Below are 25,839 nucleotides of genomic sequence, written 5' to 3'. Positions count from 1 at the left end.
AGACGTGTCTGCCACAGTTGACGCAGACTCCACAAGCACTACAGAGGCTGAGAGAGGAGACAATGATCTAGCCCGATACTGCCCTGTGCACAAGAAAACTCATCCTTTGGAAAAATGTAGGTTATTCAGAATGAAAACATTGCAGGAACGAAAAAGCATCCTAAAGGAACACAAACGCTGTTTTAAGTGCTGCTCTCCAAGGCACCAGGCCAAGGATTGTCAAGCGACTTTGAAATGCGGCGAGTGTGAGAGTGAAAGACACTGCTCTGCAATGCACCCTCTCACCTCCCAACCTCCTGCTTCACTGACCACTCTAGAACCAGACGCAGAAGCACGAGGCAGTCCTCCACTCGAGGTGACATCACGATGCACCAAGGTCTGTGGAAAGGGCAGCCTCACGCGGTCCTGCTCAAAGGTGTGCCTGGTGCGTATCTTCCCCCGGGGTCAACCGGAGCACTCCATCAAAATGTATGTCATCATTGACGATCAGAGTAACCGCTCACTGGCCCGCTCTGAATTTTTCCACCTGTTCCGGGTTGAGAGCAACCTGTCACCATACCTGATGAAGACATGCGCAGGCACCACGGAGATGACTGGAAGAAAGGCGGTAGGCTTTCAAATTGAAGCAGTGAATGGAGGTGTGTGCATGGACCTTCCACCACTCATTGAGTGCAATGAGATAATGACCAATAGATCTGAGATTCCAACTCCAGAGGTCGCTCTCGCACACGCTCACCTAAGGCACATTGCTCCCCACATTCCCAAGCTAGATCCTGACGCGCAGATGATGATCCTGCTAGGGAGAGACATGATACGTGTGCACAAGGTGCGAGAGCAACTCAATGGACCACATAACGCACCCTTTGCTCAGCGTCTAGACTTAGGCTGGGTAATTGTAGGTGACGTGTGTATTGACAATGCTCATAAACCAACTCTGAGTGTCTTCAGAACCCACATCCTACAGAACGGACGCCCGTCTCTCCTCACTCCTTGTCATAACAGCATCAGGGTAAAGGAAAAACCGTGCTACGGCGGGGAGCGCAGGTATGGTCTCTCTACATCCACGTCAAAACCTATGCAACCTGAAGACAAGCTCGGGCTTATGGTCTTTCAGCGTACAGACAATGACAACAAATGTGCCATGTCCTTCGAGGATGAGATCTTTCTAAAGATTATGGAGAAAGAAGTCCATCAGGATGAAAAGAACAATTGGGTGGCTCCCTTACCGTTCAAGTCACCTCGTCCCCCTCTCCCGAACAACAGAGAGCAAGCACTGTCCCGCCTTGGGTCTTTAAGACGCACTCTGAGCAAAAACGCGGAGATGAAGCAACAGTTTTCGTCCTTCATGGAAAAGCTCTTCGAGAACAAACATGCAGAGAAGGCACCGCCCATCCATGAGAAGCAAGAATGTTGGTACCTGCCCATTTTCGGGGTGTACCATCCGCAGAAGCCAGGGCAGATACGAGTCGTGTTTGACTCAAGCGCCCAACAACACGGTGTCTCCCTCAACTCAGTGCTGCTTGCAGGCCCCGATCTGAACAATACTCTCCTGGGTGTGCTGTTACGGTTTAGGAAGGATCTCATCGCAGTCACTGCTGATATCCAACAGATGTTTTATGGATTCCTGGTAAAGCACGACCACAGAGACTACCTGAGATTCCTGTGGCATAAAGACAATGACCTATCCAAAGAGATAGAAGAATATCGCATGCGAGTGCATGTCTTTGGCAATAGCCCATCCCCGGCGGTTGCTATCTACGGTCTGCGGCGAGCTGCTCAGAAAGGAGAACCAAAGTATGGAGCTGACACAAGGCACTTTGTTGAAAGACACTTCTATGTGGACGATGGGCTCATATCCCTTCCTACAGAGTCTACAGCTGTAGACCTACTGAAGCGTACTTGTGCATCACTTGCAGAGTCTAACCTGAAGCTGCACAAAATCGCATCAAACAGCATCACTGTGATGAAAGCCTTCAAACCAGAAGAACTGGCCTCAGGCATCCAAGACCTGGGTCTAGATGATGAGACTCTGCCGGCCCAAAGGAGCCTAGGCCTATGCTGGGACATCAGCACAGATATGTTCACCTTTAAAGTAGCTGTCACTGACAAGCCTTACACCCGCCGTGGGGTGCTATCAGTCGTCAACAGCATCTTTGACCCCTTGGGTCTGGCAGCACCAGTGACGATCAAAGGCAGATTGCTGTTGCGGGAGCTGTCCAGTGGAGTTCAGGATTGGGATGCTCCTCTGCCAGATGAAAAGATGAGCAAATGGGAAGTATGGAAATCGTCACTCGAGGAGCTAAGCAGCCTCCACGTGCCTCGCTGCTATATACCCAAGTCACTCTCAAGACCTATGTACACGGAACTGTGTCTTTTTTCCGATGCCTCAAACTGGGCCATAGGGGCAGTAGCTTATCTAAGAGCTGTCACTGAAGATAGCCGTTGTGAAGTTGGATTTGTCCTGGGAAAGGCAAAACTATCACCGCAGCCAGAGCCCACAATCCCACGCCTTGAGCTTTGTGGGGCCGTCCTGGCAGTTGAGATAGCGGAGCTGATCTTAGACGAACTGGACCACAAGCCGGACGCTGTACAATTCTACTGCGACAGCAGGGTGGTCCTCGGATACATCTGTAATGACTCAAAGCGATTCTTTGTCTACGTACACAATCGCGTGAATCGCATATGCCAGTCAACGTCCCCTGAGCAGTGGCATTACGTCCCTTCAGAAGAGAACCCAGCCGACTTAGCCACCAGATCTGTGGCTGCATCACAGCTCATGAACACAATGTGGTTCAAGGGACCTGACTTCCTCTATAAGCCTCCAAAGCCAGAGAAGCACGAGCACTTTGAACTGATAGACCCTGAAATGGACGTGGACGTCAGACCGCAAGTAACGGCTCTCGCTACCCACATCGAAGCTAAGCGACTTGGCTCTGAAAGATTCCAGCATTTTTCCACATGGAACTCCTTGTTGAGAGCTGTTTCCCTCTTGATACATCAGGCACGTTCCCACAAGTCAGGCTCCACCGACACATCGCAGCACATGTGTAAAGGATGGCATCAATGTAGCAGGCCTCGCACTCCTGGAGAACTCGAAGCAGCCAGGAGGCTCATACTAGAGTCTGTTCAAAGAGACACATATCCGAACGAATATGCTGCTCTTCAAGCAAACACAGAAGTCCCTAATTCAAGTCCAATCCTGACCCTTGACCCCTACATCAGTGATGGCCTCCTGAGGGTCGGAGGGCGTCTCAGACATGCTTCCCTTGAATCAGAGGTAAAAAACCCAATCATTCTCTCAAAGAATAGCCATGTTACCAAGCTGCTTGTGAAACACCACCACATGGAAGTGAAACACCAGGGGCGTCAGTTCACAGAAGGGGCCATCAGAGCGGCTGGACTGTGGATTGTTGCTGGCAAGAGGCTGGTGAGTTCTATCCTTCATCGCTGTGTAATATGCCGAAAGCTCAGGGGGAAGGTAGAAGTGCAAAAGATGGCTGACCTCCCTCCGGAGCGGCTCAACACATCTCCACCCTTCACGTACGTGGGGCTGGACATATTTGGACCATGGTCGGTGGTCACTCGACGCACTCGTGGAGGTGCGGCGCAAAGCAAAAGGTGGGCCATTCTGTTCACATGTATGAGTACCAGGGGAGTACACATCGAAGTTATAGAGTCTATGGATGCCACCAGCTGTATCAATGCATTGCGGAGATTCTTTGCAGTTAGAGGCCCCGCAAAGCAGCTTAGGTCAGACAGGGGGACTAACTTCGTCGCTGCCAGCGCGGAACTGGGCATGGGGTGTCTTGATGAGAGGCAGACCAGCATCCTGAAGTATCTCCACAGCAACGGCTGCACATGGAAGTTCAATCCCCCGCACGCCTCCCACATGGGGGGAGTGTGGGAGCGTATGATTGGGGTGACACGCAGAATATTAGACTCTGTGCTTTTACAAAACAAACGCACTCACCTGACACATGAGGTTCTGTGTACCCTGATGGCAGAGACCTCAGCAATAATCAACGCAAGGCCGCTGGTCCCCATCTCATCGGATCCCTCCTCACCAGTTCTGCTATCCCCTGCCATGCTCCTAACTCAAAAGCCAGGCCTACATGCTCCACCAGGAATCTTCACTGGAAAAGATCTCCTGAAAGGCCAGTGGAGGCAAGTGCAAGCGCTTGCGAACGAATTCTGGGGCCGTTGGAGAAACGAATACCTAAGTACGCTCCATTCAAGACGCAAGTGGCACAGAACGCATCGGAACCTGCAACCTGGGGACATTGTGCTGTTACACCAAAGTCAAGCACCTAGGAATGAGTGGCCAATGGCTCTGGTCACGTCAACCTCTCCAAGCAGCGATGGAAAGGTCCGCACAGTTGAAGTACGGACGTCATCTCAGGGCACCTCGAAGACTTACCTGCGGCCCATCTCCGACGTCGTCCTCCTGCTGGAAAATGACTGGGAAGAACGGGATTGAAAAGGACAGGGAGAAAACAGCTTAAATTTAGTGGCATTAGTCATGCCAGACGGGGAGTGTTCTGCCCGCAGATTTGTTTAGTTCATGTGATTAATTGCTTTGTTGAGCGGAACCTTTATTTCCGTAAGTTATACGCAATTTGTGCACATGCGCTATTTCCTTGATGCGCTACTGTCGCGATAGGCATAGTGGAAGCGTCTTGAGTTCTGTGTGCTTTCCTACGCCCGTGGAAGCAATAACTGTAAGTTGTGAAGTTCTTGCAGACATTGTCTAAAATGTTTACGTGCCTTTAAGTTTGACCTTTGTAATGTAAACTCTGTTTATTCAGCCGTAACTCCACGTTATTGTCTTGTAAAACGCGTGTGTGAGTTCGCGCTGTGTCATGCTAAGTGTGCTATCGGCAAACGATTTAACTAGTTATTATAACGATTGTTGTAATTAGACTAAGTTTCCTTTACTGTTTCTGTTTATTATAGTTTCACTCGCATTTTCACATTTGGAGACAATAAAGGAGCAAGACGCTCATAATCCTGGCTCGTGAGAATCGAGTTTGGCTTGCTGTTAAACTGCGTTAACGTACTGGGTGTGCACAACACGCAGGGAGAACAGTACAACTGTAAACTAGCAAAGTATAATTACTCTGAAAGAAGAACTTTCTGCAGCACATGTCACCTACACACTGTGAAGATGCATGCTGATGCTAGTCTTGCGCACCTTGCTTGCTGTTGGGAGGCACAAAATCTAAGAAACGCCCAATAAGCCAATATACGGTTACTAAATGCAACTCATCATTAAGCAAAATTTTTGTAACCTGAATGGGCATGTCTTGGAGGATGACTGTATTTATGCAATTATAGAGCTAGCAATTTTTTACTCCATCGGTTCAGATTATGTACCATGATCCCAGGTGCAACAGCAGGATCGTAGGATGGAACCCTGGAGTTTCCAAGGCAACTTTTCTAACTACAGCAGTAGGCCTTCCTCCTACCAAAGTATATGTATTAATTGATCAACGAAGAAAGCCTTAAACATTTTTATGAATATATAGTATCTCAGCTATGCCAACAGCATGAGCAAGTATACATTTTGAAGACAGGTAAGGATTTCTTAGACCAGTTCTTCAGAAAATTCCATTAAGCTTTGTAATTTGCCAAAGTTTGCAGTGTCTTAATGCAGCCAGTTTATGGATGTATCTTGATCAACATGTTGCATGAGTTAAATGTGTCAGCTGTCACTTCTGGTTTGTCTGTCTTGCATGCTCCGACTTTGCTGGGTTTTGCTCCTTTGGCTTGCCTTTTTTCCTTTGGCCTGCTCTCAAAGTAATGCTGAGAAGAAAGAGGCGAGTGCCCTCTTCACAAGGCATGACACAGAGGTACAGGCCTCACATGGCCACATTTATTGGGGACGAGACACAAAGTCTGGGCCCACTAGGTTCCTCTCTGTTGGTTGAGCCCTATTGCTCCTTACCTTACATGTCATTGAGAAGAAGTTAGTAAGGCTCCATTCTGCCTGTGCACCAGTAGCCTTATTCTTTTTCTAACCATTACGAGCATTAACATTGATTCTTAATATAGTTGATGTTGTTTAGTCAGTGTCAATTTCTTGATGCAGGCATTGCATTAATGTTTTGCTAACTTCCTTGGGTATTGAACATTGCACTTAATGTGGGAATCTGGTGAGTACAGTGCAAAGGTACTGCAATGCAGTCTCATTATTTTGTCAGATCACATTCTCCATGAACTAAAACTTAATCTCCATGACCTTCTACATGTATCCATTAACCCATTTTGTGATCAATCAGAAAATTATGAAGCCAGCTCTTTTTAAATAGAGGCTTGTGGTAAAATGAGAAAAAGTGTCCAGAAGAGTAAGAAAATCACCAAATGGTGTGAATGATGTGATGTATGAAACAGGATACAGTAGCAAGGTGTGGGAAGGCAAGGTGAGAAGCATGAAAGATACTGTGGAACACATTTAGAATTTATGAAAATCTATCTTTAAGATGTTGTTGCTCCCTGTCATCTCACCTTTTTATAGTTGTCTAATTCAGTAGTGTATTGTGTATGTGTGTTTTATCATGTGGTGTTTTGTCACCTCATCCAGAGTGTACCCTGCCTCACACTCTACTCTTCTGGGGTAGCTCTAGACCACCAAAACCCTCTACTGAATAACAATTAACAAATATGATTGAATGAATACTCCTTTTAATTTGACTTTTCAAATTAAAGTTAAATTGTTAACATTTCTCAAGTGAGTTACAGAAACAAACCTGTGACTACTGTATGTATTTATTTCTCTTCTAATATAAGAATAATAGTGGTACAGCCAGAAGGCTAAAGGCGGTATGCAGGTAGTTCTCAATTTACAGCACATGTAATTTACAGCAATCTGCACTTATGACGACCATCCCATGAACCTTATTATTATTATATTAGGTTAAGTCCATATCATTCCTTAAGTTTGTTTGTAATATCTAATAATGACAACTCCAGGTTCCGTCTGGTAACATTGATTGACTACACTGTCATATTTGTCTACCTCAGCATTTTGGTTTCTAATGGAGAGTGTTTTTTTCTCTAGAAAACTTTTTAGTTGACATCCTTTTCATGTTATTGTTTTATCTAAAATAACTAGCAAGTGAAAATGTAAGTGTTCTGGTCATGATGAAAAAAGTAGAAGGTGCTAGACTTAGAATTGAAAGTGAAAATGATAATTGAGCATGAAAATATAAAACTGCACTGTTTTTATATTATTCTTATTCTGTATTAGTATTATTTTACCATAAATGTCTGAATTTAACAGGGGGCACAGTGGCGCAATGGGTTGGACCGGGTCCTGCTCTCCGGTGGGTCTGGGGTTTGAGTCCCGCTTGGGGTGCCTTGCGATGGACTGGCGTCCCATCCTGGGTGCGTCCCCTCCCCCTCCAGCCCTACGCCCTGAGTTGCTAGGTTGGGCTCCGGTTCCCCGCAACCCTGTACGGGACAAGTGGTTCAGAAACTTGTGTGTGTGTCTGAGTCTGAATTTAAAGAAAAAATTTAACAAAGCCCTATTATACGACGTAACATTCTTGCATGTTGTGTAAATGTCCTTACGATTTACAGAATACAGCATAATGGGAATTTCAACTCATGATGGTGTTTATGCAGTGGATCTTTTTCATAAGTATAGGATCACCTATATATGTACATAAGAACTGACAGTGTTGCTCTTATTACTGTCAAGAAATGATTTTTCCCCCCTCCACCATACTTGCAAAATTGTTCTTGATTCACTGCCTGGAGAATAATCCACATAAACTGTCTGTGCTTCTACGTGTTTTACTGGAAGAGGACAAAGTGGTCCTGGGATCAACAGCACTAGGGGAAGCGCTGCTGCTTTAAATTAAAAGTGGCCCTCCTGCTACTTCAGCCAAAGAAGGGGAAGTGTGTGCTTCTACACATCTCAGCTGAGCTCAGAGTGGTGCACTGACCCATGTGGACACTGGAATCTCCCAAATACCACATAATGTAAACTATACATCAAGGCTATTGGACTTGTGCCCCATGAGGGCCACGTCCAGCTGGTTTTTCAGCTCTCCTTACACCACCAAGGCCTCAGAATATGAGTTAAGTATGTTTAGTCAAGACAGTAAATTAAAGCAGGTGATATGTTGGTCAACTGCAGCCAAAATCTCTTGGAAAGGGCTCCCAAAGACTGCTGTCAAATTGTCCTGCTGTACTGGGAGTCTCTGCGCTTTTTTATCGCCACAGATTCCACACAATACTGCTTCAGTGGGTTTTTTAGAGTTATGTTTTAACAAATGTCTTTCTCAGCAGATAAACTCTAGTGGACGGAAGGAAACCAAATCTAGCATGTTTGGTGACCTGATCTGGCAATGATCTTGGCATCACCTGGTTTTCCATTCAGTTCCCTCTTTAACAGCGGACACCCTTTTAACGTGTGCTTCTCTCAGATGAATATGGATCCATTTGCAATAAGTGCCTTATTTTATACAGTTTTCTCCCAGCAGGGGTGAAGAAAAAAATGCCGCAGCAGTATCTGAGATTCATCTGTCTAGTAATGTCACAGGGTGATTGTCTCATTCATCTCCTGCAGCAGATATCCATCAAAGCTAAGCCTGTTTTGCTATTCGTCTCTTAGCCTGTGGATGAATTGTTTCCCCTCCAGACTGGCCTCCTTACAATCTTCATTCATCAATTTGCCGGTACGCCAAGTAGCACGGCTTCTGGCTTAAATCCTGCCCGCTACTGCAGAACCCTGAGAGCGCCGCCTGGCTGTCTGTGCACCTGCACATTTTACCCATTTGTTTACTTTGTCTGTCCTGACTTGAAAGCAACAATTAAGCAGTGCCACAAAATATTTAGGCTTACGCTTGGGGCGGGTAAGGGGCACTTCACTGGGAAGGGCAGGATCAGAATGGTTTGTTAAAGTTTGTGAGCTGACAAAGCTTGACTCCTCACAACACCCTGCATTTCCTGTCCCATGATCCCCTGCATCCATGTTTCCTGTAGGTTGCCCGCACAGCCCCGTGAACAAGGCCACATTAACTGTGATTACGATCAGCGCCTGCATCCTGGCCGTGGTGTATGGCAGCCAACTGCCCTGCCCCTTGACGGTGAAAGTGATCCTGCACGTCCCTGAGCACTTCATCGCAGATGGTAAGACCTCCGCTTGCCTAGTATTGCTGAGTGCTCATCCAGCCCCCTTGCCAATGGGCATGTGTATATAAGAACAGGCCAGTACTATACATGGCATTTAACAACAGCGTAGCGCAACCAGTAACATGGTAAACTTGGGCCATCATGTGGCACAGTGGTTAGGGCTGTACGTGTGCAATATGACCATTTTCAGTTCAAATCCCACACCCTAGTACTCTTGATCAAGGTACTTATCTTGAATCTCTACAGTAAAAATCCCCTGACTTATAAGCAGGTGAATGATTTAAAATTGCTTGAATAACACTGCAAGTTACCTTGGGCTAAGGTGTCAGTTAATTAAAAGTTAGTAATTAAGAAACTGGCCTTATAACTGGAGGATACTTGGTTTGAGTCCCATTGGAGTTCCTGGTGTAGAACTTTTGACAGATGGTTAAACTAAAATAGCCACTTAAATAAATAAAATAGTAAGTTTCTTTGCATAAACCTTCAGGTGAGTGACCGAATGGAGGTAATGCACATAGCAGGAGTGGTTATTGCTTGGCGTGGATATGAACCATGGTAAAAGGTTAATTTTTAAAACCAAGAATTATAATTTGAACCAGTCCTCTAAGTGTTTATATATATATATATATATATATATATATATATGTATATATATATATATCTGTATCTGAAAAAAAAGGAAATTATTCCTAGGAAGGTGATCAGGAATCGATGATAGTCTGATAAAGCTTTATGCAGCTACTCATGTGATGAATATTAGTTCATATAGTGGAAAGAAACAAACTGCACTTAAGAATCACTCGTCTGCATCTATGTCTCTCTTTCTGCTAATGTAATGCAGAAATTGTATTTTCTATGAGATGTACGTCGCTTTGGAGAAAAGCGTCTGCTAAATGAATAAATGTAAATGTAAGTGACTGTGTTTTCTTTGGCTGCCATTTAATAAACCAGACTTGCATTTCAAGGGTATATTGTACCCTTGAAAGGCTGAATGAAGGCTGAAAGAATTGCACAATGAAATCCTCTTTATATTGCTAATGACATTCTATTTCCTCTTCATAACTGCTCTTTGTTATTATACTCGGGCAGTGGGATCACGGAACGGCTACAGTATGTTGTGGGGATTGGTTTGCCGAGGATGTAGGGAGTTAATGCAGTTTCTCTCCTTGTTTTGGGTCGGGTGACTTGGAGCCATCCATAATCCCGGGGCACCTGCCACACTCCATGGAGGACTACATTGGAGAGGGATTTTGGGGGAACGAAGCAATTTAATTAAAGTCTCTTATCTTCTAACACTCTCTGCGGGTGTGTGTCTGCAGCACAGGTGGTTCAGTTCTCTTATAGACTCCCTTTTAGACCATAGCTAAAGGTTTATTTAACAAGGCCATGTTTAAATAAGTTATTACTGTTATTTTCATAACTTGGCCTACATTTTTTTCATCAAAAACAAATTACATGTTCACCCAATTATGTAGCTGGATGATTTTTCAGCTGCTGTTCAAGCTGAGTGACTTGCTGAAGGGTATTAAGTTCCGAACTCAACATTTTTTGCTGTTCTGAAAAATCTTATAGGGAAAGCCCCCTATTCTAGATAAAGCTCTTGATACAGCAATCTGAAATTGACCGAAAATTTCCATTAGCAACTTTTGCAGAGGGGGGCCTGATCTGGAATGGTATTTTTTTCCAAACTACAGTATGTAGCGATTTGCCATAGTTGCCAAAAGGGTGCAAACCTGCGTCGATTTCTTGGAAGGCCTTGTTATAGTGTACTGGTAACTGTCTCAGAGAAGTGTTGCTGCCAGACTTGAAATGATAGGAGAAACCCTGAAACTTTATGGCTGCCATAACTTCAGATGTTGGCTGAGTATAAGGACTGAAACAAACCGCGAATTCAAAGCCGGGCTGTATCAGACTCCGCAGCATCAGTGAAGTCGTTTCAATTCCGAAAACTGAGGTTAGAAAGCCTTCCCGTGATAAACTTCCAAATTCTCAGCTGAAGATGGATGTCTTGCCATGTCACATGGCTGTGACTGCTATTGAAGCCCCGCTGCAGCATTAATAGCTCAGATTTGAATAATGACATTTATTAAACTGGAGCATTGTGACATGTCTCTGCAGTATCTGCCAAATGTCTAAACTATTACTTAAAAGACACCTTTGTCCAAGGCTACTTATAATGTTGGTTTTTACACTTATGATTATTTACCCATTCATACCAGCCTATAGTTTTTACTGTATAAGTTTAGACTGAATAATCTTTGTCAAGGGTACTACAGTAGAAGCAGGGATTCAAGGCCATGACCTTCTGATTGTAATGCGCTTGCTCTATCCTTTATGCCACTTTGAGTTTCATTTCACTTTGCAAGATGAGAGCAATGAGACAAGTCTCCATAAACTTGCAATAAAGTTGAATTAGAATTGATTTCAGTCTTTGTGACACTTTGTTAAATCAGGGAAATCACTATATAAATCCAAAGACCTTTAATTTTATCGCCCTATTTATATAAACTTTACTAGATGGAAGTGGGGTAACTACCCATAAATATCAAGTCTTATGAGGTCTATTAAAAATAGCCATCATTTTGCCTGTTTGTAAATCTGTCTGTTGGTAGATATTGTGCTCATATAAAAGCATGCTGAGTTATTATAATGAAAGGTGTTTTTTGACAGCTGTTCCAAAAAAAACAAAGTTATAAATCTGTTATTGCAGAAAACACTGAAAGGCTGAAGATTAAATTGTACATATGCATTTCTCTGGGTTTTTCAAGTTCTAAAAAACACGGATACACAAGCTCACACACACACACACACACACACACACACACACACACACACACACACCAAGCACAATGTTATGTAATTTTATTAGCAGGGTTCATTAAACTGAAAAGTGACCTTCACATGACCCAGTCAAAATAATCTGTGTTATCAGTTCTGAAGTAAATATATAATAATCACTTTAGCCCTTTTGGGAGGTCTACAGAATGCAGCACTTGACAATTCAACTGAAGCTGTCGAAGCAAATTTGAGCTGTGAATTCCGTCACGCAATAGGTTGTCATGGTATCGAAGCTTTTCGTTGTTTCATGGCACAGGGTGAATTCACTACTGTCACTCACACCTGAGAGAGGATATCACATTCTGTAACACACTCTTGTAGAGTACCAGTCTGCTCATACAGCATCATGTGAGGTATAAGAAAATTAGCTAACACATGAGAGATGTAAGAAGATTATCTATAATTAAGGGGCAGCCACAACCTTGCACTTGAAAGACCCAGGTCTGAATCCCACCCCCTGCAGTAGTACCTTTGATCAAGGTGCTTACCCAGAATTGCTCCAATAAAAATTAGGCAGATGTAGAAATTGGTGAATCATTATAAGCTACTTATAGAGAATTCCCAGCTAAATAAATAAATGTTATTGCCCATGGAGAATCAACAAATAAAATCTTCAGACACTTAAATCCATGGTACAGTTTACGCTTGTCCCATATGGGGAACCAGAGCCTGACCCGGCAGCTGAGGGCATAAGGCCGGAGGGAGAGGGGACACACCCAGAATGGGACGCCAGTCAGTCGCAAGGCACCCGAAGCGGGATTCGAACCCCAGACCCACTGGAGAGCAGGACCCGGTCCAACCCACTGTACCACCACGCCCCCTTATAGATATTACATTTCAGACCACTTATGATTAAGGAATGAATTTTCAGAATGAGCAGAATAGAAGGTGAAATGCAATTAGGCATTCATGAGCTCTTGGTATCACTGCCTGATTTCATGTTTGTGTATGTGTGTGAATGCAGGGAGCAGCTTCGTGGTGAGCGTGGGCAGCTACCTGGACCTGTCCAACTGGCTGAACCCTGCCAAGCTCACGTTGTACTATCAGAGCAACACCTCCTCCCAGTGGGTGCAGGACTACTGCGGCCAAAGGACAACGGACCCATGCGAGCAGCTGTGTGATCAAGAGACAGGTCAGCAAATGCACGTGGGTACATGTGAGCATACTGAGTACAAGAGAGAAGGGACCTTAAGCTGCCAATGGCTTAGGACACAAGACTAGTTAGGGAAGAGAAAAGGAAGGGCAGTGGGACTGATCCAGGGTAAGTGGTGTGAAATGTCTTATTGAATTCTGCAGAAAAGGCATGAATCCCCACATCTGTAGATAGCTCTGCAAGATGAGTTACCAGTATTATTTCCATGAGAAAGAGATGTAATATTGGTTTCCTAGAAAACACTTCCAGTAACCTGTTCCAGAATCTAGAGTAACCACCTATCAACTGCTTAGGGTGGCTGGTTGACCAGTCCATGTTTGGAACTTAAGAGCTCTCAGGGGACTCAAGTGTGTCTGAATCAATGAAGGTTACTATGCCTTTTGACTTTTAAGTACCATATTGAGTTCTGCAATTTGAATTTCTGTCACATACAGTACCCTGTTTGTTATTTAAATGTCATGTTGTAGGACCAATAACATCACTTTATTTGTGTTATAACACTGAGTAGCTTTATATCATTCGTTCTAGAAGCATAAGCTGTATGCATAATGTAGTGTATCTATGCCTTGTATTTCCTATTGATTCCATATGCAGCTATTTGTGTAATGTGGGCCTTGAAAAGGTTGCATTGGACAAACGTCTGCATATATAGCTCTTTGTCTGTTTGTGCAATACGATTTCAGTCCCAGTTGTATGTCACTTTGGAGAAAAGCGTCTGCTAAATTAATAAATCTAAAAGCTGTTACTCAGTAAGCATTCATTCATCTGGAGTTGTGCTTTATTACTAACAAACCATCCATCCATTATAAATAACTTATTGTCCATTGCAAGGTTGCCCTGAATATTTGAATTTATGATTCATTTAAACTATTAATTGTAAATTAATGGTCTTCCCACACCTTATGAAGGCAATGTGTTCCTGAACAACGCTCCATAAACTGTAGTCTTATAAATTAAAGACATAATTATCATTAGTTGTAAAGCCCCAAAATAGACATCCATTTATGCTAAAATATCATAAAATCCCATTAAAATTGGTACAATTACTAAGGGTTTCTTACATTAGTTAACATTTGTTATCATACAACACAACAAAGCAGGATTCCTTCATTAAGTTCTCTAATACTGTATGACTGCCTATGTCATGTTTGACACAAGCAGTCTAGGGACAGGTAGGTAGTTGACCCAATCGCAGGTTGGTTTTAATCTTTCAGTGAAGTTCATAGGACTGGACGTAAACGAAGTCAGGGACAGGGGAAGGTCTTGCAAGGCATGAACGTCAGGCAATCCGAAGGTCAGTAGTCAGGGAGAGCGGGTGAGAGTCGGAACACGGGAACACGAAGTGAGGCAAAGATGCTGATCCTGCAAAACCACAAAGATGTTTGCAAGAAAGGGGTGCGGTGGTGCAGTTGGTTGGACTGCAGTCCTGCTCTCCGGTGGGTCTGGGGTTCGAGTCCCGCTTGGAGTGCCTTGCAGCGGACTGGTGTCCCGTCCTGGGTGTGTCCCCTCCCCTTCTGGCTTTACACCCTGTGTTACCGGGTAGGCTCCGGTTCCCCGTAACCCCATATGGGACGTGCGTGCGTGTGTGCGTGCAAGAATCCACATCATGGTGTGAACTCAGAGCTCCTTATATCCCAGGGGTTAAATTAACCACAGGTGCTTTGCTTGTTGCAGGGTGTGTGACAGCCTACCTGCAGTCATTCAGCACTTTCACACCCATTGCATACTTTGCATTTAATAAGCACTCATAAACAACATAGAGATAATACTCAATGGTGTAATTCAATCTTCAATGAAAAAAAATAGCAAACATAACAGAAAGCAGTGAAAACTATACAAATTAATTCATAGTCACTAAACAAAGTGATATCCAAACAAACCAAATGGGATCCATGATTACCAAGATTATAATAAGCGATATGTGCTCTTTCTGTGTGAAGATTGCATGTCCACCTTATGTTTGCTCTGACTTCCTTTCACAATCCAAAGCTGTGTTTCAGGAGAACTGGTGATTATAAATGTTCAATGGTGTGTGCATGTGTGTTACTTGACTGATAAATGAATGGATAAATGAGATTTCGGTGCAGTGTATGTACTACTGCAAGTCACCTTGGATAAAGGTGTCAGTTAAGTACTAGTTAATAGTCACTGTAAGTTGCTTTGGAGAAGAGCATCTGATAAATTTTTTAAAAATGTAAATGTCCTGTCCCACTCAGCTATCAGAAGGTGCACAAAATCCAAATTCAGTCCTTGTAAATGCAAAGAATGCCTCAAAAGTGGATGAAGGTGCATTAAAGAAAACTCCTCGTGATGTCTAAGCCTTCCAGCTTGAGTAAGCATAACTTAGGCCATGACTGTACATGTATCCTAGCTGCATTAAATATGCAAGCAGTATATAGTTTATCAGAACACAACATTTTTTTGAAAACATGTTGAAATCCAGAAAAATGTTTTAAAAAATATTTATTTTCATCTCTGAACCCTATGATTATTTTCAGCCATATTTTAGCAAATGACCTCTGTGTCACATTTGTTCACTCTTTTAAGTTATTGCTAGGTTTTCAGTATTTCAGTATTCAGATGATAAGACTTCCAGTGTTCTGGTCTGGAGAGAGTATTAAGCTCTTAGACATTTCAAGCTCCTTCTACCCATAAGTGGCCATAGCATTCCCATTATTTTCCACTAAATACCATCCCATACAGGGGACACGGTGGTGCAGTGGGTTGGACTGGGTCCTGTTCTCCGGTGGGTCTGGGGTTCGAGTCCTGCTGGGGGTGCCTTGCGATGGACTGGTGTCCTGTCCTAGGTGTGTCCCCTCCAGCCTTATGCCCTCAGTTGCTGGGTCAGGCTCCGCTTCTCCATATGGGACAAGCGGTTCAGAAAGTGTGTGTATGTGTGTGTGTGTATGTACCATCCCATACAGTTGTCACATGTCCATTGTGCAGAGCTTTGTTAAGGAGCTAACTGCTGCTCTCTTGTGAAGACTACTGAATTGCTGGACCTAAGCAAAAAATTAGAAGGTAAATAGTTCAGATTGAATTGGATTTCTCCTTTAAAAACCAATGTTAGAAGGTAGGACTAAAGTTCTCTGCCTACGAGTTAATCCGTGAACCTGAACCCCTGCATCACCTGCTGCTCTGTATTAAACTCCACTACGAAGCAGAACATCTGTGCTGACCCATGGAAGGAGTCTCCAGACTAATTAGTGAAAGTGTAGTACTTCTTTAAATTAATTAATGCTTTTTTTCCTTTCAACTCCGCTCCCTTTTAATTTAGAGGGCCTTCAGAGCTTCAGCATGTGCTGCCCTAGATGTAGATTAACCCTAGTGATGGATTTACTCCTCCTAAATTTACATCTATGGTCTGGTCACATGAGTCCGATGGCACCATGCAATGAGAGGGGAATTGCGCCCTATGTTCTCTTGTCTTTGAGTGACCTTGGATGAGTTTTTTGAGATTTCCTGTGCAAGTGAGAGGTGCAAAAATACTTCTTATGAAATACATTTTTAAATATTCTTAAATGTTTTTTTTTTTTTCTTTTTAACTGGAGCGACTTCATAAGTTGGTATCGTGGCTATTTCAACAGGAGCAGGAATTACAACTCTGGAACCTTCTGATTGCAAGATGATGGCTTTAACCACGATGCTACTTGTTGCCTTTCCAAAAAGGCAGCTGAAGTATGATTTAATTAAAAAATTGAAAGTTACTATATTGGTTGTACCTACTGAAGTTATCAGTTCAGGTTTAGAGCTGCATTTCCTTATTTAGATGACATTTCCCTAAGTTACTCAAGTTTACCCATTTAAGCAGCAGGGTAATTTTTATGAGAGCAGTGTAGGGCAAGTACTTGCTTAAAGGTTCTAGGGTAGTAGGACCCGAACCTTTGTCCTTGTAAGACGGCAGCTCTACCACTATGCTACTTGCTGCCCGGTTTAATGCGATGTTAGATGGAAGACGACATTAATACTGCTGCCAGGTCTAAATGATGGTGAAAATGGCCTAATGCTTTGCTCAAGCTGTGTGTGTCTTTTTTTTTAAACATCCCAGGTGAGTTCCCAGTGGGACTATTCATTTTCTAAATGCTTTTACTTCCTGTAGTAAACAAATATGAGAGGAAAAGGAAAGGTTTGTGCCAACACAGAACAGACTATATTTCTCTTAATGAATTATGAAGGCAGATGGCAGTCTGTGACAGTATATTAATTGCTAATTTTGGATTACGTTTAGGAAAAAAAATGCTTTAATCAGTCCACTCGGAGCACCACATTTATGTTGCACTGAGAAGTAATGTAAGACCATCATTTGCATATCAGCTTCCATCCGATACAAGGGCTCTGGCCCAGGCAACTACACTGGGATTTAATTTAAACAATTGGATTCACTTATTTAATCAGTCAACACAGGCCACTTTTGTGTGATTTAATAGCTCGTGCCATCTATTCGTCTTTTCATTGTCATTTCCCAGTGAAGAGTTAAATGACTTTGCATAATGGCTTTTAGAATCAATGGCTTGGAGAGCTATCAAATACCTATCCCCTGCTATTTAGAATTATAGTGTTGAATAAGTGATTTGCCAGATGTGTTCATTTTTCAATTACTGCCATTTAGAAAACTTATACATTCTGAAGGGATGTGTGAATTGCAATCTACTGTAATAAAGAGAAAGAATAAGCATCAAGGCCTAACTGTCCAGAAAAAAGATATCTAACTTTAAAAAAATGTTTCTTTTTGTCTATGCTCATCAGTTTCAAGGTGTGTCACATTTTTCGCTAATTTTTTGTAATCGTAAGTATCAAGTTTGTTCGTAATGGCTCGGCTTGGATTATAGGTGACTTTACTGGGTCGCACATCTCAAGCTCAAAAAACAAGGAGTGAAACCATGATGAAAAGTGACAGAACAAAGGCAGCATACTAGTGGAGGACCAACCATATGGCTGCAAAATGAATAAAACATCCACTGCAGAGATAAAACCACATGGCTGTGCACATACCTGCTTCTTTGGTTGGCTCTTAGTCCAACTGCCACTGGAGATGTGGGATTATTCTCCATGCAGTGTGTGTAAAAAAATTACTGTTCTCCATAAAATCACCCAACCGAGAGTGACAATAGAACAGGTAGTCTCTCATCTTCAGTTGGAAGTGCTTTCTTCTTCTTCAATGACAGCAGTTTCGCAACTGAAAAAAAAAAAATACTCTTCAGTGGTATTAAGGGTTCCCGGAAAAAGAAATTTTAAAGTATGGCTTCAAAAGAACAGCTCCTGCTTTTTGTCTTTCAGCACAAGAGAAGAACCACCCGTCACACAGAAGATGAGAACACATATTCTGATTCCTTTGTGTCACTCAAAAGTTGGGGCTTTGTTCCCAAGTGCCCGAGAACCTCCGCCGATAAAAGAAAGTCATCTTTTAACAGCCCCTCTCATCAACCTTTGGGAATACACATCAGATGGTCTTGCTTGTACCCCCAGAGGTTGGGTTGGGAAGAGGAGAACAAAAGGGCAGTGAAGATTACCGAGGGCCAAATATGACAACCATGGAGAATGCCGTTCATTGACAGCATCACATGGTGTACCAGTTAGAGCTGTTTTCTTGCAATCTTTAGAGTCCTGGATTGAATCCTACTCTGGCTGTAGCATCATTGATGAAGGTACATATCATGAATCACAACAAGTGAAAATACCATTTTGTACAGTAGATTATTGTACATTGTATTTATTTTTGCCAATGTTTTTTTCATAAGTGATTTACAATGTTAATTACTGTAATTTACCCACTTAATCTGCTGTTTATTTATTTATTTATTTGTTTATTTGTTTTTTTTTAATTTTTAAATTTTTCTTTTACTGTATCAGTTCAGGGTAAGTGCTTTACTCAAGGGTCATACAGAGGTGGGATTCAGACGTGGGTCTTTCATGTCCAAAGGCAGTGGATCTAACCACTACACATTGTGTTCCACAGTTTTAAGGTTCCTTGGCTAAAGGGGTCAGGTAAAGGCAATAATGCTGCCAAATTTATTTGCAAAACATAATGGACTTCGGAGTAATTTGCAGCAGGAGGCATATAATGATTTAAAATTGTCATTTGGACAATGAAACAGGTTTAGTGTTAGTCAAAGTAAATATTTGAAATGTATGATTTGTCAGTTTGTTGCCCATATTCCTAAAGCACATAGTTAAGATTTAATAAACTCAGTGAGCTCCCATAAAACCTTAGTCATTCTACACTTTTGTGACACTGTGACCCAACACACTTTTGCACTTATTTTTGCTCCTTCTTAAAAAAATATATTATAGATCTTTAACAGTCAGCAGGATACCTTCTCCTCAAAGCCAGATCATCCCAGTGCTCTCAGCATCATGGGAAGACACCGAACGCTGCTCGTGCCTCAAAAATTTGTAAACCAAATAGAGCTGGAAAATGGCAAAATCCCACAAGCTGCAATAAAAGCAACATAGCGCAGAATTCCTCCCTGAACTCCCACAATAATTATACGAAAGTTCAACATTGAAATACAAACAAAGCCAGAGGGCTCTGAGGAGTCCAAACAGTCAGCGTGTGCTCTGAAATGATGATGATGATTCTCAATCACATCACTTCAGACGTGTGCCATTCCATCTATTTGAACCTAGTACAAATGTGTGGGTGCACATCAGGTAGCTGTGAGCTTAAGGGTGTGGTCTTGTACTCCAAAGGTTCAAAGCTCAATTCCCATGAGCTGCTTTGCTGTAGTCAATCTGAGTGAGGTTCTTAACCTGTGTTGCTCCAGTAAGAAAGCAATAGAACTAATAACATGGAGGCGTGAGGACGGTTAAGATTTGCTCTTGGGCATGTCATATCTCACAGTTGCTGCTTGGCAGTTGATGTTGATTTGTGATGAGATGGTGGCTGGTCGACTAGGAAAGATTCTCCATTCATTCAGACCCCCTTCCTTAGTTTCATTTTGACATCCAGATTCCTGTCGCAGCCATGGTGTTGGACTTCTCTTGGCATACGGTGTGATCTCACTTTTGAATTGCCAATCTGTGACCCCAACACCACCCATCCTGTCCTAACAGGCCTTCGCACCATGTCTTTTTCCAAACCCTGAGAGAAAATTACATAAAAATATATATTTATATATGTGCATATTTTCAAATGGTCCCAAAATGCATGTAGCATTCAATAAGATCTAAAACCAGTCACCATGTCACACTGTTTTGCTATGTGCGCCGATAACTTGAAACCGCAAGAGTGTGACATCGCAGCCAGTCACAGACTTTACCCACTGCATCGCATATCAGAAATACAGTTGGAGAAATATGTAAAAAAAAATAACCCGCATATAATAAAAGGCTGCAATACATGTCAGACTATATCACTGATTTATTTTCCATTTTCAGATATAAATATATTTTTCTCTCTTGGTACTCGCTTCACTGTTCGTTTATTTTATATACATTTTAAATACTAGATTACCGGTTTGAGATATTGAATTTCATTTTCACAGTTACCTAACCCCAGAAGAGTTTAAAGCGCAGCCCATTTATTCAGGGCTAAATAAAACCCATCTGGCCTCTTTTGTATTTTCGCTTTGTCCTCTTTGAACCTGATATAAATCCACCGAGTCGCTCTCTGATCTTCCATAGCTTGTCCGTGGTGACTTTGGGGCAAATATTTTATGCATCTGCCTGCCTCCATACCACTGTGCAATACTACCCCCACCCCCAACCCCCCTTCAAGGTCTTATAAAAGGATCATACTTCTGGTGTTGTGTTACAGAAAAGATATGCAACCAACAACAATCTCTCTTTCCGGTAGCCACGCAATGAACCTTGAAATCAGCAAGGTTGAATCTGCGCGTGTGCCCTTTGTTTGATAGGAATAGCATTGCTTCAAACGTACCATCCATCAAAACAGGTTTGTCGTGGGAGAGCTGCAGATAATTGGCTATCTGGTTACGAGTTTTCACTCACTGTGATTGTTGTTATAGAATTAACTGATAACGATAATCCTAAATGGCAGTAATACAATACAGTGTATATGCAGTCTCTGATGACTCTATAACCATTGACACTCTAGGAGATTTACAGGATACACTGAGATGGCCCACCTCTGCTTTGACTTGTATGTTTAATTTCTAGAGTTTATTTGTGTGGTGGGTAGACTGAGTCCAGGAACACTATAACTCAATACAGGAGACATCAGGGAGATTAGTGTGTAAGGAGATGAGCATGTAATAGATGACCTCAGACGAAGCCGTGGAATGATACTATAGTGTTTTTATTTTAAAAAAGCAACAGCTAAGAATGAGGATAGCTATTAATTCGAACACGTTTCAGCTGCTTTTTAGCAAAGTAGTGTGGCGTGCTTGTGATTTGGTTCGCTTTATAAAATTTATGTACTGTAAAGGGGTTAGTGATTATAAATGGCTAAATAGACTAACTTCACTCACCACCTAATTGCTTCTGACAAAATGTCTAAAGGCAGATAATGGTACCGGAGGCATCATTAGCTAAAGTACCATGCTGGTGCTTAGATGGGGTTAACCAGTAGTAAATCACAGATAAAGATAAAAAATGAGTGTCACACCAAGGGGTCATAGCCTTTCTTCTTCCAAAGACAACTAGCATATTTTGCATATAACTCAGCCAAAATTTTCCTGTACTTGTTTTGTTTGAGAAGACTCATTTCAAAGTGTGAATTTAATGTTTTCAGAAGCAGCGCTCTGTCTGCCTGCAATTTGTTCACCAAAATGGCCGAAATAGCAGTTTGCGGAAACAGAATGGGTTTTAGCTGCATGTTATTTTCTATGAAGTGCCTCATTAAAACCAGGGCGAAATTCAAAGGGGTTTCGTGCTCCCTTTTGTCAGCCAATCTAATGAGTGGATTGATAACGGAGATCGGCTGACCTTTCTCTCTGCCATTTATGGAGGCATTTCATTCTCCAACAGGAAGAGGGAGAAGTGGTCGTTCTCTTTGCATCATTAAGGTAATAGCTGCTCCTTCCCAGACAAGCTGGAGCTAGGGAACATTGTCTTTGGTCCATAAACTCGGTTAATTAATTATTATTCAACCGGTGGGATAATGTTCGTGACATTTTTGAACGACACTCTCCACAAAGACCTTGGTGCTCCCATAAATATATGGTCCATAGTGTTGGCCTTTGTCACTGATATCTCTTCATTATAAGCTGAAGATATAAAGACAAATCTTGTCACTTCTATCATGTAAACTAATTTCATTGTTATAAACTAAAGATTTGTTTTTGATTTTGGATGCAAAGGCCAATGAATATGAAAATAGTCCTTAACAGCTGAGAAAGTTCAGCAGTAATATTTAAGTGATTCTTCTGGTTCACCTTAGATATGACATAGTAATGTGGAACTGTGGTTAATTCACTTCGATGTATTTGTTTTAAAGCACCCTTCTAGCCAGTGTGACTCAACACACTTAGCAAGGTTGTACTGTCAAGCAAAGTTACCAAAAATAATACAAACATATTAATTGATGAAATTATTAATTATAACAAAACAGATATAACCGTCACGCCCTTGCCCAACAGTTGATTGGCGACATCTGCGACCAATCAGGAAGCACAGCATAAAAGGGCGCCCCGGAAACACTTCGCCGTGGAACCTCAGATAGAAGACTGCAGTGCTCTTCTCTTATGGTTCCTGACTGTGTTTCTCTGGCTATATACCTTGGGTTGTTTCTGGACCACGAGTTTGCCTTTCCCTTTGGATGGCTTCTGTCAATCGATCAACCCCTTAACACCTCTCAACCCTTCTTGTACCTAGTCCTTTCAATAAATGAATGAGCCTGCACCTATTTCTGTTGCTCTTTCCAGACCCTTGCCATAACAATTACATATAATTGCAGATATAACATATATTGGGCAACTGGTAGTGTGGTGGTTAGAACTGCGACCTTAGGGGCCAATAGTCGTACGTTTGAATCCCACCTCCTAACCGCAATACCCTTGACCAAGCTACTTACCCTGATTTGCTCCAGTAAGATTTACCTAGCTGTCTAACTGGATACATACAGTAATTGCAAGTAGCTTAACATTTTGATTTGCTTTGGAGAAAAGCATCAGTTAAATGTATAAAAGAAATTAACAATAGAGTAAGTCACCTGGAAAGAGTGGAGAGGGGGAAAAATTCCCAATCATAGCTAAAGGAGGAAAAATTAACCTCCGGGGTCTAAGTAACAGTGGCTATGCTCCCCTCTTGGGCATTGTACTGTGGTGACAACAGGACCTGTGTGGATCTGTCTAGTAAGTACAACTGTCAAGATTAAACTACAGTCAAGGTATAAAAATTTAATTGAGCTATGTCGTTTTGTTTATCCAGTGGAAATGTAAAGAAAACTCAAGGTACAATATTTCAGAATTGCACTTATGATGGAACAATCCTGTTATCTAATCCAGTGTGGTAATATAGTTACTGTGTTGGAGACGGACTCCACTGAAACAAACAGTACAGCAAATTGTTGGTACTGCGGACAGAGAGAGAAGATTTATTGTGTGACAAGAAAGGAAGATGAGGTACGCTTTCAGTCCAGGAAGGCAAAAGCCACAGTGAAGCTCGACTAACCCATAACGTTGGGCCTCATAATTTATTTCCTTCTTATTTTCAGAGCGGGATGGAGTCCGCTGGTGCCAGTCCTATAGATCTTGTTTTCTGGTCATAGGGAGATAAAAGTTATGATCGCATTTTCTCTAAATCGAGAACATCATTTTGGGATAGTTGTGGCAATATTTTGGAGGTTTGCTTGAGGACTTTGATTAAATGGAGGGTCCACAGGAAATTAGTTAATTGGCTATGTGAAGAAACTTAGTATTCACATTCCAAGTTTATAGATGACCATTTGCAGGTGTTTTTCATTAAAGATAAAGGGAGGTAAGTTCCATAGCTGTTTTATGTTGATATGCAGTAGTTGTGAATAGTAGGTGACATAGTGATTAGAGCTGCCACTTTGCAGTCGAGGCATCCAGGTTTAAATCTCTCCATCTGCAGTAGTATCCTTGGTCAAGGTATTTGCTCTGAACTGATAGAGTAAAAATAGGCAAGCTATGTAAATATGTAAACCACTGTACATTGCTTTGCTTTGAAGAAAATTGTTGGTAAAATGAATAAATAATGGAAACTGTTGAATAATGGTTGGAATAATGTTTGGCATGGAGTCTGCTAGAGGGATCACACATTCTGCTGGCTGAGGTTGCTGAGGCCCCACCACTGAGATATCTTTAATGCATGGTGGTGGGGTGCTTTGAAAAGGGAATGCAGGAAAGTGACAGTTTAAATACTTTATTTGTGATAGGCAGGTTTTTGCTGAGGGCTGAGGGCTGAATTTTAAGATTTCCCAGGCCATTCTCCATTCAGACATGAACTAATTATGGGTAAATATACAATCTGTCGAAATCAACCAACAAAAATAGTACCATACAACAATGGGCAAGTCAAGTAATTATCCCTCTACACACATGTATTGCTTTTGGAATTCAAGGGCGTCAGTGGATGTCGTATGAAAACACATTCCCTGCTGTGGCTCAAGGTTCAGAAGGCCAGAGTCTAATGATTTCACTTCGCAGCTCTTTCATGGGAATACCTCTCTGGGGTTCAGAGTGACATCTTTCTTTAACAATAGTTACAGTTTAAATTCCCTTCTCTTATTATTGATTTAGTATTATTTTTAATATTATCCTGCAATGTATGCTTAGGCCAAATATTTCAAGTCTTCAAGTTTTGCCAGTTTCTGAATGTATTCCAAAATTTGTGGCTAATTTAAACTAGGAACATGAATGATAAAGGTCAGCCATTCTGGTTAAAATCAATAGCCCAGAGGAGGAGAAATTGAGTTGCTGGTGCTGTGAAAAGATTGCCCTCATCTTGATCCCTGCAAACTCCGCTACTGGCTTCAGCAATACGATAATATAAAATAAGCTTGTATAGATATAATTTGGTTAAACATTTTGAGAGGGTGAAAAAGAAAAGACACCATCAAATCTGGAAACAAAACAAATAAGTGTGAAATTGACATTTGAAACTATGACATAATTTAATTTTTGTAGCGCAAGAAAAGTTTACTAGCTAGTAGTTAATGGCCCCTTGATTACAATCTGTTTTGGCCGATGCTTCTAGAAAGAACTCAGGTATGGAATTAAAATTCAAACAAAAAATACCTATAACATTACACTTAGTCTAGTTATTTGGTTCACATTATTTCAATGACACTAATACGTATGAGAAAATTGGGGTTCCTTGTTTTTGCATAAATCGATTTGTTAACGACTCATGGCGGTAATACAATATCCTGAGTGTGAAAATTTGCTGACAACAGACAAGTGCTGTTTATTTTGTCACTTTTAAAATGTTCCGTTAAAGAGGACATTACGAGTACTTTTCTAACGAGGCGAGTGTTATCGCATCCAAGCAGACGGTTGTTCTTATGTTAAGTAAGAACATTGTTGAGCAGTGGGTAGCCATAGATCTGCATAATTATTCCTACATTGCAGGCAGCACGGAGGGCAATTTTCCTCATCTTCAAGTTATGTTTTTTTTTTCTTTTGCTCATTTTTTTTGGATCTTTTACAGCCAGTGTACCACCTGATGGAACATGCATCTGTTTCTTCTGTGGGGAAAAGAAATAATTCCCTAGCCTTGGTTTTGTGTGTAGATGTAAACTGGATATGACATGAAAATTTTATCAGACTCCTTGGTCTAGCCATGCT

The 25,839-nt window shown here is 42.0% G+C and overlaps 1 protein-coding gene across 2 annotated transcripts in view; it reads left to right on the top strand.

Moving 5' to 3' along the window:
* The window catches only part of astn2 (astrotactin 2), a 327,163-nt gene that overhangs the window by 147,292 nt on the left and 154,032 nt on the right, over positions 1 to 25,839 (top strand). For both annotated transcript variants that reach the window (XR_003797747.1, XM_029252720.1), the window contains exons 6-7: positions 8,989 to 9,135; positions 12,941 to 13,108. Coding sequence is in view for 1 of the 2 variants with exons in the window: in XM_029252720.1 (XP_029108553.1) it covers positions 8,989 to 9,135; positions 12,941 to 13,108 (315 nt within the window). In the remaining variant the exon portion in view is untranslated. The remainder of the gene's footprint in view (positions 1 to 8,988; positions 9,136 to 12,940; positions 13,109 to 25,839) is intronic.

The sequence above is a fragment of the Scleropages formosus genome, chromosome 6 (genome assembly GCF_900964775.1).
Source record: "Scleropages formosus chromosome 6, fSclFor1.1, whole genome shotgun sequence".
NCBI classification, from domain to species: Eukaryota; Metazoa; Chordata; class Actinopteri; order Osteoglossiformes; family Osteoglossidae; genus Scleropages; species Scleropages formosus.
Note: the sequence above shows the minus strand (reverse complement) of the source record. Positions and strands in the feature narration are given on the sequence as shown.